The following is a 15576-nucleotide window of genomic DNA, read 5'->3' as shown; positions in this document are numbered from 1 at the left end:
TGGCGATGACGTAAACGTAGTTGTTTTTATGCCCCTTCAAAAACTGATAAATTGGGTATAATGGGTTTGCTGAGAGTTTCGCTAAAGCTAATCAAGCTTATATAGGGATAGCTAACGGATATCAAATTGTATCTAGTGTTTAGTATCTAGTATCTAGTATCTAGTATCTAGTATCTAGTATCTAGTATCTAGTATCTAGTATCTAGTATCTAGTATCTAGTATCTAGTATCTAGTATCTAGTATCTAGTATCTAGTATCTAGTATCTAGTATCCAGTATCTAGTATCTAGTATCTAGTATCTAGTATCTAGTATCTAGTATCTAGTATCTAGTATCTAGTATCTTATCTATATCTAGTGTCTAGTGTCTAGTATCTAGTATCTAGTATCTAGTATCTAGTATCTAGTATCTAGTATCTAGTATCTAGTATCTAGTATCTAGTATCTAGTATCTAGTATCTAGTATCTAGTATCTAGTATCTAGTATCTAGTATCTAGTATCTAGTATCTAGTATCTAGTATCTAGTATCTAGTATCTAGTATCTAGTATCTAGTATCTAGTATCTAGTATCTAGCATCTAGTATCTAGTATCTAGTATCTAGTATCTAGTATCTAGTATCTAGCAGGATAACTACTAGTCGGTTCCACCCAATTGGAACATTCATATTTTTTGTTAGATTTTTATTCCTGCTGTTTTTATTGCTACTGAAACAGGCACACGAAATGTTGCTGCTGCAATTGTTGTTGTACTTGTTGTTGTAGTCGATGTTGTAGTTGTTGCTGTAGTTGTTGCTGATGTTGTTGTTGTTTTACCTGTTTGCTGTTTCTATGTAGACGCCAAATGGCAAACGCTGCGAGGGGGTTGATTGCTGGGTGGTGTTGCTGCTGTCGCTGTTGCCGCTGTTGCCGCTGTTGCTGCTGTTGCTGATGGCGATGATAATGATGTTGCCGTTGCTGTTGCTGACGATGATGATGATGATAACGCTGATGGGGTGGTTGCAAAGCAGTTCAAAAAGGAGTAACAATGAAATTATAGCAGAAACAGGAACAAATAGCATTTGGGAAAAACTCAAACCGCCAGACAGACAGCCAAAGTGGAGAGAAAAAGAGAGAATCAGAGCGACGGCAGACAGGGGCGGAGGGAGAGAGAGAGAGAGAGATACAGCTCGTGCTTGTTTCCACTTTAATACATCATTGAAAGGAAAACAGAAAGAGCATGCCAAACACCTGGTACCCTTTACAATGGGCGCAGCAACAGCAGCAGCAGCAGCAGGATCAACAGTTCCTTTTTCTCTCTCTCTCTCTTTCTGCTCTGTCTGCCTCTGTTGCTGTTGCTGTTTCTATTTCTGTTACAGCTGCCACTTCCGTGGCCCGTGCCACAAGCGAGCGTCACACTTCGCTTCGATACGTGAATGCGGCATTTTAGTGGCCAAAAAAGGAGTGTGAGTGCACTCTAATAGAGACTGCTCGACTAGCAGCTATCCTGGACCATATTTGAGATTAGTTTAATATTTACTTATACATAGAAAATATATATTACTGTATATCACATATTAGATACAGAATGACATTACATTATCAAAGCTGAAACTATATAGGTTCATTCTTTAGATTGATTCAAATTTGATAATATTATTGAGAAATAAATATAAACGTGATAGAGAGGGTTATTTTAACCCAAACTGTGTAAATTCAACTTACTCGCAGTTAAAACTAGTATTGAATGACGACTACTTTTATTCTGTACATATTAGAAAATGGTCTATATATATATGTATCAGCTCTAGTTTCTAAATCCTTTCAAATATGCTTAAATAACTAAAGTTCTATAACGGATTAGACAACCAAAAAAGATTACTATTATTTATCAAATCTCTAGCACTTATAGGATATTCGTATCACACATATTCAAACAGACACGCAAAACATTGCTGAATCGCCATATCTTAGTTATGCTGACTAAGAATATATAATATACATAGATACTTTATAGGGTCAGCTGAGCCTTGTACTGCCTGTTACATACATTTGCACAAAAACAATATGCCATGTTGACTCATGTTAAGGGGTGAGCGGGGGTCTGGCAGCTCGTTCTATTTCGCTAGGCAACGCCAAAGGCACAAGCAACAGCAGCAGCAGCAGCAACAACAACAAAAGTATTTGGCAAGCTGACAAATTTCTGCAGGCGCAACGCCCACCCACCGGCGGAGTGTGGGGTGTCCTTTGGGCCAGTCTTTTGGGCAGCTGCACTTGTAGAGCATTTCCTGTTTTTTGCACGCTCGCAAACGCGCTCAACTGGATCCCCGCTCGTAGTCTGTATGTTTGGGCGCTAGATTGCACCTTTTGTATAAGTGTATTTTACCCCTAAACTAACGCTAATAACGCTTTGGAAACAGGAAAAGCTGTAACCATATTGTCCTGTGTAGTACGCTGCCGTGCGCCTTGCTTCTTGCTCCTTGTTCCAGGTGAACGAATCTCGCTTTGCGTCGGCTGCATAATTTGGTTTCCTGTCGTGACGCGTGGCTCCTACCCAGCCCAGCCGACTACCATATGGCTGCTCGCCTCAGTGCATCTGCGGCTGCGCGTGCCTCGCTCAACGATCCGCGATCATATTTTCATAGCCATTTTCAATTTCCATACAGTTGCCACCCCCTAAAGCGGCTAGCGAAGCGCAACAACTTTGGCGTCGCAAAGGGTCGCCGGCAAGCTTGCCTCAGCTCTTGGCTGGAAAAGCAGATTACAATTTAGAGCAGGACGACGAGAAAGAGAAAGCGAGCGAGAGAGGGAGAGGGAGGGAGCGAAAGAGGGAGTTTACAATGTGCTTCATGGGTTTCACTAAGAGGACTTGGTACTTGGTGGCATATTTAGGGCTTCCATCGAGGTGCCCAATTGTAATTAGTGCAACGAAAATTCCACAGATGGTCTGTACGTTACATTTCAAGGAATATATGGTATGTTGTATATGCTAAGAGGTCCTTAGGGTCTGACAGCTAGATGGATTGGCATTTCTTGGCATTTTTTTTTTCAATTTTTTCAACAAACAACAAGAAATGCTTAATAGTCCCATACTCAAGAGGCCATATAAAAAAAGGGTTTCCATCTGTCAAATAAGCTGCGATATGTTATTTCCTTTGAACGAGTCAAATGTTTTCGAAAATGTTGAAACACTTTTAAGCAGCTCCACGCAGGGGCAGAAAAAATAAATCAAATACAAAAATGTTAATTGAATAAATCATATTTTTCGCCTGCTAAGCTCATTCGCAGCGACAGTTGAGCAGAGCAGGAAATAAAAGTTTCTCTTAATTTTGCTCTCTTTCTTTTTTCGGCACTTTACGTCCTTATTAATTATCCAAGTCTCGTGCTGAAAGAGTAAGGGCAGCAAGACAGGAGAGTCTAATATGTATATAAATATATATTCTTGAATTATAGAGATGCTACATAAAAAATAAAAATTATTTATTAATAATTATAGTTTTGTATATTTAATACAATATTTTAATGTTTCATTATTCATCTAGTATTGTATAATGATGTTATTTTGATTTAATTAACTTATATGTTAAATGACTACCGTAATTGTATTATATTCATTTAATATAACAATGTCACAACTCTTTAAACTGAACAAAAGTTTCGTCTGCCTTATATTAGAGCTACAAATGCCGACAAATCATAGAAATACACATAGACTTTTTATAGTCAACAACCCAATTACGACTGGCAATTCCATTAATATTTATTAAAAGCTTACAACGATACTTTCCATCGTACATAGAACGAGGCTATATATAACAGTCTATACATATATGTCTATATATACATTGCTCATATATTTTTAATTTAACTTTGAACTCGAGCTTGAGGGAAATCGTAAATTTTCAAACATATCCTGACCTTTGATATACCAAAAAACCCAACGCCCAAATAGGAATGCTTTAATGTATTGCCAGCGAGTAACCCCACCCACTATCAGCGGCCTGCCCCGCTTGCCGCCCGTTACCTCTTCCGTTTGCCACATCTACTATTGCTGCTGCTGCTGCTGCTGCTACGGCTGCTAGCAATCAACAATGCCACAATCCAACGACTGTTGCTGCTACACCTCGCCCCTGCCACCCCACTAACCTATCGACCCTCTCAACAACCAACCGCCCCCCCCCCCCCCTCCCATCACCCACTCTTCGCGCCGCTCTGCTCTGCTCTGCGCCACTCTCTTCGGTCGCCCGTCATTTTTGGCAATTTGTTCAAAATCAAAGTTCAGCAACAAATGCAATGCAACAGCAAGAGCAATTAACTCGGCACAACTGCCACATACGAAAGGAGACGCTGTTGCAAAAATCCACCCCCAAAAATATATTTTTGTTCAATAACAAAAAAGGAGCCATGAGCCAATTCCACAATTCAGGTACGAGCCGTGCCGAAGACAGAGAGACAGAGAGACAGAGCCACGGAGCGTGAGCGAGAGAGAGAGAGGGACGACGCAACAATTGGAGGAAAAAGGCGAAGTGGAACGAAATGGTAAAATGGAACACATTTCCTTATTGCTGGAGCCCCATACACGTTCAGACATGATCAATAATTAATTATTCCAAAAATTACAATTAATTTTAATTTTTTATTGATTTTCTTTTAATTAAAATAGTATTAAAATAATTTTAATTAAATAAATGAAGTTGCAAACATTTGAAGGCCCTTCCCCTTTGGTACGTGTGCAGCTGCCCTAAAAGACACGCAACAGCTACGCCAGCGACGTTGTTGCTTTTCGCTCTGTGTGTGTTTTTTTGTTGCTTTTTGTGGTTGTTGTTTGGGGGTTGTTTAGGGGCTGTTCCATGGCTATGCCAGGACGTTCCGTTTCGCTACGCTCTCTTCGTTTCGATTTCGTTCGGCAACCCTTATAAGCAACGTTTCGTTCAGTTCTATTCTCATAAGCATTCAAGAGTTGCTTACGTTCGGTTCGTTCGCATTTCTTCTCTATCTTATATAATATTATATTTTCTCCTAAATCAATTTTTTCACTCTACCAACAACAATAATAATTACAACAACAACTCAACTCAACTTTTCACAACAACCAACAAACAACAACAACAACTCGTGTCAACTAATCTAAACTTTTACAACTTTTAACGTCTATACTTTCTCTGTTTTATAAAAACTATGAACTACAACTACAACTAAAAACTATAAACAAATATCAAAATTTCGTTTTGTTCGGCAACAACATTAATATTTTGCTTCGAAAATTGTTTAACAAAACATAAATAAATCAACAAGCAATAACAACAACAACAACTTACTGAAAAGCCAAAGGATATCTGTATATTATATATGGAGCAATACAATTACCCATGTAAACCCCTAACAGTTGACCGAACCGTTATGTTTTAAGACCCCCTCTCCCTCGTTGTGTAAAAAACAAAAAAAAAACGTAAACGTAAACGTAAACGCAAATGTAAAAATCGATAAACCACACGCAGCCAACGCAAACGCAAAGCCCCAAAAAAATAACACACACAAAAACCCGAAAACTTGACCAAAAAAGAAAAAGTTGAGAACTATAAACTCTCTGCCGTTCGGAGAGCTTCAAATAAAAGCGCAGAAATGTGTAAAGTGGCTGTGAAATTCGAAGTATCCTAACCAAAAACCAGAAACCGAATCGAAGACCCCAAACTGAACCACAAACCAATTTATCAACAACATTTATGTATATATGGACCTACATATGTGAAACAATAAAAAGCAATATAAAATATTGAAATATGATTTAATAAAGGAGACCCAAAGAGAGAGAGAGAGAGAGAGAGAGAAGGAAAGGGAGGCGCAACTATGCGAAACTCTATTTAAGACAACTGTAAAAACAAACTCTATTCATTTCGGCGAGCCAATCTATATAAATATATATATTTTTCACATGCGAAATAGGAACAGCAACAATTTTCCTTTCCGCTTTTGCCACCAAAACCAAATACCCACTACGAAGGTCTTTGCTCGTACGAAACAAAACACTCGCTTCAGCACTTAACACTAAACTTGCCTCTAAATCTAAAAGGAAAAACACCAAAAACAACGCTCAATCACTCAATCAACTCAACTCGACTCAATCAATCAACTCAACTCAACTCAACTCAACTAAACTTTACTCAAAATGCCGCGCTGCCTAATTGCCAAGAAATGGAAGGCATATCCTTGGCTGGATCGCAACAGCGAGGATAATGCCAACAACACACCAACAGCAACAACTCCACGGGAGGAGCAACTATCCCCATTGCCCAATCTGAAGTCGCGTCGCTCCACCATGGACGATGACGAAGAGATCGATGTTGTGGGCGACAAGCTATTGACCAAATCCGACAAGCAACGCACAACAGCAACAGCAACCGCCACAGCAGCAACAGAAGCAACAAACAACAGCAACAACAGCACAACAGCAACAGCCACATCAACAACTACTGCAACAACTACGGCCAAGTGCTGGGGCCCCAGCTCCCCAACGGCAGGCACCACAGCTCCAAGTCCGCCGCCCCATTCGCCGGAGGCAGCGACACGTGGCGCAACCAATGTCTACAACGGTAAGTGATGAAAGGCATTTCAAATATGATTTAAGATTTAATTGAATAGTTGTTAGTTGATATAGTTAATATATTAAATATAGACTGTATTTTTGAAACACATTACACATATTAAAATTATTCAAATTCTATTTGCTTAGAATTTATATGAATAGAAATCTGGGTTTCATTTATAATCTAACTTATGAGCTGATGAGAAATGATGAGAAATATATATTTTGCATAGATATTGAATGTATATAATGTAATGAATATAGATAATGAAAATAATAAATGTGTTAAGAGCATCTAGTAAATCAACTTAAGTCAAAATAATTCATATAAAATTTTCAGAGATTTTTTAAAATTAGTATATGTTATCAATCTGCCCTTACATTACCTCATGAGTCTTAAACTTAATTAATTAATTAAACAAATTCAAGCTTTTTCATAAGATTTTTCTATAACCAAACTATATACTTACATTCTTTCACTTTTAATCTTCTACCATCTATCTTACACAAATCATATATATTTTAAGTTTCCTTCAAATCCTGTTATTGAACGCCTAAAAGTTTTCCAACGAATTCAATAAAACTTCCTCTTGGCCACGTCCAACATCCCTTTAAATATGCAACACTTGCTTGGCAGCTGCAACACGTTAAATCCAACTACCCTTCCTCCCTCTTTTACCATGACATATACGTATTTCCATGGCTGCCCCAAGCCCTTAGCGTATGCAACAATTATTTAACATCAACATCAACATATTTCATCCAACTCAAGTTCTCACCTTATCTCGGCCTCTTCTCTCGCTCCCTTTGCAGGCTACATACGTGAGTTGTCGCCGCTGCATTACACCGCGTACCTGCCTCGCATGGAGAGCGAAATAACGGTCATACGGGCAGCAGCGACAGCGCTTGTGGCAGCAGCAGCCAACAGCAGCAGCAACCACTCAGGTGAGCAACAACAACAGCAGCAGCAACAACAACATTTGGCTGCCTATCAAACACCGCCATCGTCAACCACATCGTCGCCTTCGTGCTCGCCAAATGGCGATAGATTTAGTCCGGGCATGTTGCACATTAAGATGGAATCTGGCCAGACGAGCAGCGAGCGCAAGTGCTTCAGCAGCACAGGTGCCACACTGTCGCTGCCGCCAAAGAAGAAGGACATCTACAGGCCCTACTCGCTGGACGACAAGCCCACGCATGGCTATCGCCGGCGTGTGCCAGCCGAGGAGGATTTGCATGCAGCTCACGCCATACTCGATCTGAGTGCCTCGACAGCCTTTCATCCGCCCACGCAGCCACATCAGCTGCAGCAGCAGCAGCAGCAGCAGCCGCAGCAGCAACAGCAACAGCAGCAACATGAGCCACAGCAGCTGCAACTGCAGCATGAGCCACAGCAGCAACTGTTGCCGCTGGCACTGCCGCTGCAGCAGCAACACTTGCGCACCACATCAACAATTGCCGAGCTCGCTGCCGCAGCCAGCGTGGTGAATGAGCAGCGACCCTTGAGCAATGCTTCCAGTGCCAGCAGCAGCATACACAGCAGCACCAGCAGCAATCACAGCAGCAGCAGCAATGTGCAGAACGAGAACAGCAACACAACCAATCAGCTGCACAGCGGCCATGGCCTGGGCCTGGGCTTGGGATTGGGATTGGGACTGGACTGCCATGCCGAGCCAGACACAGACGCCGATGGCGATGCGACCGGTCAGGCAGCGAAAACCGTTGCCTACACCTACGAGGCCTTCTTTGTGAGCGACGGACGGTCGAAGCGCAAGCATGTGGCCGATCCAGCCGCCGTCGTTGTCCAGGATCAGCAGAAAACCAAGTACACCTGCTCCGAGTGTGGCAAGCAGTACGCCACCTCCAGCAATCTGTCGCGCCACAAGCAGACGCATCGCTCCCTCGACTCGCAGTCAGCTAAAAAGTGCCACACCTGCGGCAAGGCCTACGTCTCGATGCCCGCCCTGGCCATGCACGTGCTCACGCACAAGCTCTCCCACAGCTGCGGCGTTTGCGGCAAACTCTTCTCACGGCCGTGGCTGCTGCAGGGCCACCTGCGCTCCCACACAGGTGAGAAGCCCTACGGTTGTGCGCATTGCGGCAAAGCCTTTGCCGATCGCTCCAATCTGCGAGCTCACATGCAGACGCATTCGGTGGACAAGAATTTCGAGTGCAAGCGCTGCCATAAGACATTCGCATTGAAATCGTACCTAAACAAGCATCTGGAATCGGCCTGCCTCAAGGACGAGGAGGAGCTCATGATGGCCATGTCGTTGCATGGCCACACCGATAGCAACAGCGAGAGTGGCGCCAGCTTGGCCTCGCCTCCGCACGAGTTCCTCGAACGGGTCAAGGTGGAGGCACCTGTCGGAGTGGCAGGTGTTGGCATCACCTATGCCATCTAAATGTTGAGTAAGTGTGCCATTGCCAAAAAACAGAAAAAAAAAAAAAAACAAAAACAAAAGAACACAAAAACAACAAACCCAAAACAAAAACAAACAAAAAAAAAAAAACAAAGTAAAAGCAATGCCCTTGTTAATTGATCGTTAATGTTGAAAGTCAGTTATCGATAGCAGTTTTTATATATACAACTATATATATATATAAAGAATACGATCACAATACGTCCAAAAGCAAGTGTAGTAGAGTAACACAGAGACTGTAGAAATTCGCATTAGAAAACCATTAAAAAAAAAAAAAAAAAAACATAATGAAAGAAAAATGATAACTAAATACACTTAGCGTAAACCTAATCTCGTTCTTCTTTTAGTCTTAAGCGAGTTGAACAAAAAACAAAAACAAACATTCCTAGAACCCAAAAAAAAAAAAAAAAAACAAACAAAAACAAAATGAATGAATAATTGAAAACTTAAGAAGAAGCTGAACTTCTGATACCCATACACACACAGAAAGCCTTTTGCAGTAATTGCAAAAACTTAAAACCTGAGAACTTGAGCAATTCTATATCTATATATACATACATACATGCATATATACATATGTATATGTATATGTATATATATGTATCTCTCTCTATAACTATCTAAACAAAAATATATATAAACACACACACACACACATACATACACATACATATATACAAATGGTGTACTATAACCTGTAGCTATCAAAAAACTTGTAGTCTCTAGCTCTACTCCCTAAACTCTAAACTCTAAAATCTAAAACTCTAAGCTCTAAAACTCTATATCCTAACCAAAAATACCAAGAAAATTCTCTTTAATCTTTAATCGAAGACGAAGTGATTAAAACAAATTTAATGCAACGAATACGAAAAGCAAATGCAATGTTTCTCAAACAACGAATTAGATCCTAAGGGCAGTCTATCTATAAGCAGTATATAGTAGCGCCAGAGAGTAGACGATAAACAAAAACAAAATGAAAAAATACTTAAACTAAAACTAAAACAAAATTCAGCTCCATATTTTTCACATCATTTTATATAACTAAGTCACATAGCAACATTTAAGCACGTAAAGGAAGCATTTTAATTCGAAAACAAGTTTAATCAAAATGAGAACGCAAAGCAATATTACGATATACGATATACGACATTATACGATATATCGTATATTATAAAACATCTGCATATTATTGGCACATAAGAAAATTTCGGATTTTGTTTGAGTTTTCTTATGATTTTAAAGGCTAGAGTTACATGGGAAATAGAAGAAGAAGCAAAGGGGTTAACTGAAAAAAATACGATGAGATTTGGGCAACTAATTTGCGTTTAGCCATATAGTCAATTAGCATTCCAGGCAATTCAAAACCAAATAATAATAATTATATATGTATATATTTATAAAGAGAATATAAAAAGATAGAACAAAAAAATTTCTAGTCGCTGTCTAACAGCAAATTTTTTCTAATTTTTTACGAAGGCAAAGTTTCAATACATTTCCGCTTAAATACCAGTTTTTAGTTTTAGAGCATTGCATTCTGTTGTGGTCCAATTAACAGTACACTGAGTTCGCCAAAAGAGAAATATGATATGAAAAAAAAGTTGAAGATTGGGTATAGCTACGAATCTGAGAACTTTTTCTGACCGTTCCATAAAATCCTGTCGGTATCATACACCACTCTAAAGGGCGCCCTAAAAAAGTTCCAGTGTTTCTATCAGTGACCAAAACAAGAAACGATAAGACCAAACATGATTTGCTGTAGCCTATGTATACCCATATAGTTACTCAAATCCGTATTCGATCGCCCCTCACAGAACGAGAGAAAACAAAAACAAGAACAACAAAAGCCAGATGAAGAAAATCTATATGAATATCGAGTGTGATCTAGTCTCAAGCATTTAACAGTACACTTCGTCCATGCGTAAAGAAAAACAACAAACAATGAAAGAAACAAAGAAAATACTTTTGCACTCTTCGAAATACAACTTACCTAGTACGATATTACTTACATCTATATTTATATTATGTAGCTCATATGTTCATTTATACGCAATTACACCCCAGCACAAAAGCAAAAATATGTAAATAGTATTTAAACCTAATCTACCATATAGACATCTATAATATATCACTCAACTGAAATCAGCTTCAGCGACCGATCTCAAAAAACAACAACAACAAAAGTGCAACGAACTTTGTCGTAGAGTACTTAGTCTAAAGAGTAGCAAAAAGTTTTGATCGAAACTCAGTCAAAAACCAAATGAAAACCAAAACCAAAACAAAAACGAAACCCAGTTGTTGGTATGTCTAAGCGAGCGAAAAGGAATCTATATATACATACATATATATAGTTATATACAAACATTAGAACATACGTATGTAGCTGCGTAATATTTACAATTATATATACACATGCATAAAATATATACATAAATATTTTAGACCTAGTATACATGTACGCCTAAGTTAACCTAGTAAGTATAATCATCACAAAATTATTTTTATACTGTTAACAACGTAGGCGCTAAGAAGAGTTTCCCCATGTCCCCATGCGGAACACTTTTATGCAATAATCGATAACGATAACGATATCGATATCGAAATCGGCTAAAGTACCAAAGCAATACTCAACAACAACAAAATCAAAGAAAAACAAAAAAGGCGAACAACAAATATTCAATTATAACTAAAAGGCAAAATGCGAAATGCATTAAAGTTAAACAAATAGCGAGAAGCTACTTAATAGCCATAGTTACCAAGAATTACACTGGCCAACACAAAACTTGTTGAAGTGCAGTAACCAAGAAGCAAGAGCTTGAAATGGGATCTTGCAGATTTTTACTTTAAAATATGAAAACAACAAACTATAAGATTTATAATATTCCTGCTTAAATATATGCAACGAAAAAAATACAATTTTTATAATATATATTTATTTTTTCTGAGACTTCTACATTCCATCCAAGATTCCTATTCAGCGCTTTGAAAAAGCTTAGTCAAATATTTTTTATGGTTACCGAAAACCTTGCTGGCCAGTGTTGATTTTATTTGAATATTTGGTATTTGTTTTATTTATTGATTTTTTTTGTTTTTAATTTTATTTGTACGCTTAAAGTTAAATTAAGATTTACAAAAGGCGAAACATGTTTAATTAAAGCCCGGCAATAATATTACAAATTTGTATAACAATGTAAACAGCAACAAAAATGAAAAAAAGAAAACAAAAACAACTTAAATGCATAATTAATTATGTGAATGAAAGCAATAAAATTAACGGTTAATCAATTTATTAGAGTTTAAGTAAATCTAAGGTTGAAACTATTTAAAATTAGCGAAGACAGCACACTTGTATTTAAACAAAACAAAACAAAACAAAAACAATTATAATGTTTTAAATATACAATACATATACATATATATGTATACATAAATACTTACACAATACAACAAGAAACAAAACAAAAATGGTTTTTTATTTTCATTTTCTTTGAATATTTTCTTTTATGATTTTCCAACTGGACTCTTTGCTTAACTCAAGCTGAAAAAGTGTTCTTAAATATATATAGATACCCTGTGGCAATTATTTGTGTTGAGAGCAGGTCAATAGGCAAAGCAATTCGAATGTTGTGATATTCCCACACACACATACACACACACACACACTAATTCAAAAAGCTGATTAATTTTGCTCAACAAATATATGAGCTCCAGGAAGAGAAAAACAAAACAAAACCACAAAAAATACTACATAACGTGTATCGAGAAGCAATAAAAGGTAGTTGTAAAAATATATTATATATACATATAAATTGAGTGGGGGAATAACCCTAATGCATATTTTGAAATTTTCAAATTTTGAAATTTTTAATATAACCAAACGCAACACGTAGTACATTAGCATATATACATACATATATATATATACAACTATATAGATGAGATATATATCATATGTATATATATGATATTTGGAAAAGCTTTACTCCAACTAAATCGGCGGTTACATTTTTGTTTTCAAAAATTGTGCCCGTTCTTATGGTTTTCAATTTTGGGTTTAATCGATTTTGAACCACACACATACACGCACATGTTATAGGTTTTCTTTTACAAATAAGGATCAAGGCATATATTGTTAAATGAGAAAAATAAAAAGCAAATAAATTGTTAAAGTTGATTACATTTATATATATATGAAAATAGTTTTTGTATACCAGCGCAACTTTAAAAATTTTGAAAAGCAAAAAAAAAATTGTTGAATGCAGTATTTTGGTTAGCATTAGCATTAGCATTCATGATTCATTCTTCTCCATTATCTGTTGCTATACTCTACTGTCTCTGTCTATATATCTTTTTCTAACATTGTTGTTCTTTTTTAACGAGCGCTCGTTAGGTCAGCGCCAAATGAAGGAAAAACTCATAAAAAGTAACAATGAAAAAAAAAAAAAAAAAAAGAACTCTTAAAGCACAGACCCCTCCTCCATTTTTCCTCTCGGTTAAAATTGTTTACAAAATTTTAATTTGCTGGCTTTTGTATATAGAACATTATTATTATTAGCATTTTTTTTTTTTTTAAAGCTAACAACGTAGTAAAAACTTTGTATAAATTAAATTATGAACAGCAACAACAAAGCAATGTTTAAACAAAAAAAAGAAAGACTTAGCACGTTAACACAAATAGTTTTCAAAAGAAAATGAAAAAATATAAAATAAAAAAAAAATAAAAACACCAAAAAATGGAATAAAAACAACAAACAAACCAAATAAAAGACTTAATACTTCGATATATGATTAAAGAAAACAACTTATTTACAAACCTATTGTATATGGTAAACAAGAAAGAGAGCAACAACAACAACGAAGCGCAACAGCAATAATAAACTAAAGCAAACAATGAACAATGAACAATGAGCAACGAGCAATAGAGCATTACGTATTAAGGCAAAACCGAAAACAAGTATTATTAGCGCATGTATCAATGAGATAAGCAATGGGAAATCGTTAAACTAATGCATTAAGTCAAGCGAAAACCGACAAATTATTAATGAAATACTAATATACATACTCGAAAGCATGCATATAGAGCTGTATATATACATACATATATATATATACACACTAATATATATGAGAACAAAATTTAGCTTTTAGTTTACCAAAATAAATACCTAAATGAAATAAGCTCGTAGCAATTTTTGAATGTAGCTGCAAAATGAATTGATTAACAATTATTAGTTACCAATATACATATATATTGATATATGATTTATTTTCTTGGCATATTTGTTATTGCAACATTTTGTGCTGCTGCTTTTGACGAGACCAATTGATGTACTTTATACAACGAACAAATATGAATGAAAAAAAAAAACAAAAAAAAAACAAAAAACAGAGAAAACAATTCAAATTATGTTTATTTTTATTGCATAAATAAAAGGTGCATAAAGAAGCAATACTTACACAGACACACACTCACATGAAACATAGTTGAAGTAGCGTAGAAATAAATAATTTTTAACTTAGTGCACACACACAACCAAACACAGACACACACACACCCCAAGCGTAGCCATTGTAGCGAAAAGTAGAGTTTGCAAATTAATTATTATTAACAAGAAGAAGAAGAAGAAGCAGAGGCAACGAAAATATACAGCTACATTTATAAGTAACTAAGCACCTTAGTGAGCCAGCAAGAATTCTGTACCTAGAACTTACAAAAGAAACACATGAAAATAAATATAAAAACAAGCTAAGTACACTGCAGTCGTAGCATAGCCGACTGCCTAATACTCGTTCACGTTTCAGAATTAAAAAAAAAAAATTGAAGTATTCTATTTGGTAATGATTTTTCCTATATATACATGATATTGAGCTATAGCTGATATAGATGAGTGTATATTGAATGTCCCTAACTAATAGTGAAATGTTTTAAATTCATAGAGAAGGACGAACAGATGAGACTTTGTATGAAGCCAATATACTCTCTTTTCATCTTGTGAACGAGTATTAATAACAAGATATATAAACGCAGACACAAACACACTCGCGGACTTATATACATACAGACATTTACACTCACACACACACACATACATATTTATACATACTTATGTATATTTATTGCATTGCATATTGATGAGAAACCAAACTAATATTATATACATAAACGCAACTATTATGATGATGATTATTATAATTATTATTATTATTATTATTATACAAATGAAAGACAGAGAGCGAAAGAAAGAAGCGAGAGCTAAAAAGTAAATGCGTTTATTATGCAATGATTTATATACATATACATACATATATATATACACATTAGTACATTATACATTTTATAAAGATTGTATGGCATTATGTATATGACATTCATGTACATACATTAATATACGCACACACCTACACACACACACTCACCTACATACAATAAATCAATTATTATGCAGCTGTTTTACTTTGCTGGCAGCTGCCTTCAAAAAGTCAATTTGCAAAATATTTAAAAGCGAAAAGTCAATTTCTAAATTACAAAACAAACAAAAATAAAGAATTTACGCAATTATTAAAGTAACTAACACAAAATGCAAGAAAATTGTCTTC

The 15576-nt window shown here is 36.4% G+C and overlaps 1 protein-coding gene across 1 annotated transcript; it reads left to right on the top strand.

Moving 5' to 3' along the window:
- Window positions 1-4911: 4911 nt before the first annotated feature.
- Window positions 4912-15018, top strand: scrt (scratch). Its single transcript, XM_018008759.2, has 2 exons — window positions 4912-6566; window positions 7373-15018. Exons 1-2 carry the CDS (start codon window positions 6143-6145, stop codon window positions 8962-8964), a joined length of 2016 nt encoding a protein of 671 aa, XP_017864248.1. The 5' UTR covers window positions 4912-6142; the 3' UTR covers window positions 8965-15018.
- The last annotated feature ends 558 nt before the right edge of the window (window positions 15019-15576 follow it).

The sequence above is a fragment of the Drosophila arizonae genome, chromosome 4 (assembly GCF_054131065.1).
Source record: "Drosophila arizonae isolate 15081-1271.41 chromosome 4, UAZ_ARI_1.0, whole genome shotgun sequence".
Taxonomy (NCBI): Eukaryota; Metazoa; Arthropoda; class Insecta; order Diptera; family Drosophilidae; genus Drosophila; species Drosophila arizonae.
Note: the sequence above shows the minus strand (reverse complement) of the source record. Positions and strands in the feature narration are given on the sequence as shown.

What these genes read in the sequence shown, in the direction of transcription:
- scrt (XM_018008759.2), top strand. Translation starts at nt 6,143, where the DNA reads ATGCCGCGCTGCCTAATTGCCAAGAAATGGAAGGCATATCCTTGGCTG. An exon ending in CGCAACCAATGTCTACAACG is followed by an intron (nt 6,567 to 7,372) that starts GTAAGTGATGAA and finishes CTCCCTTTGCAG; the next exon opens with GCTACATACGTGAGTTGTCG.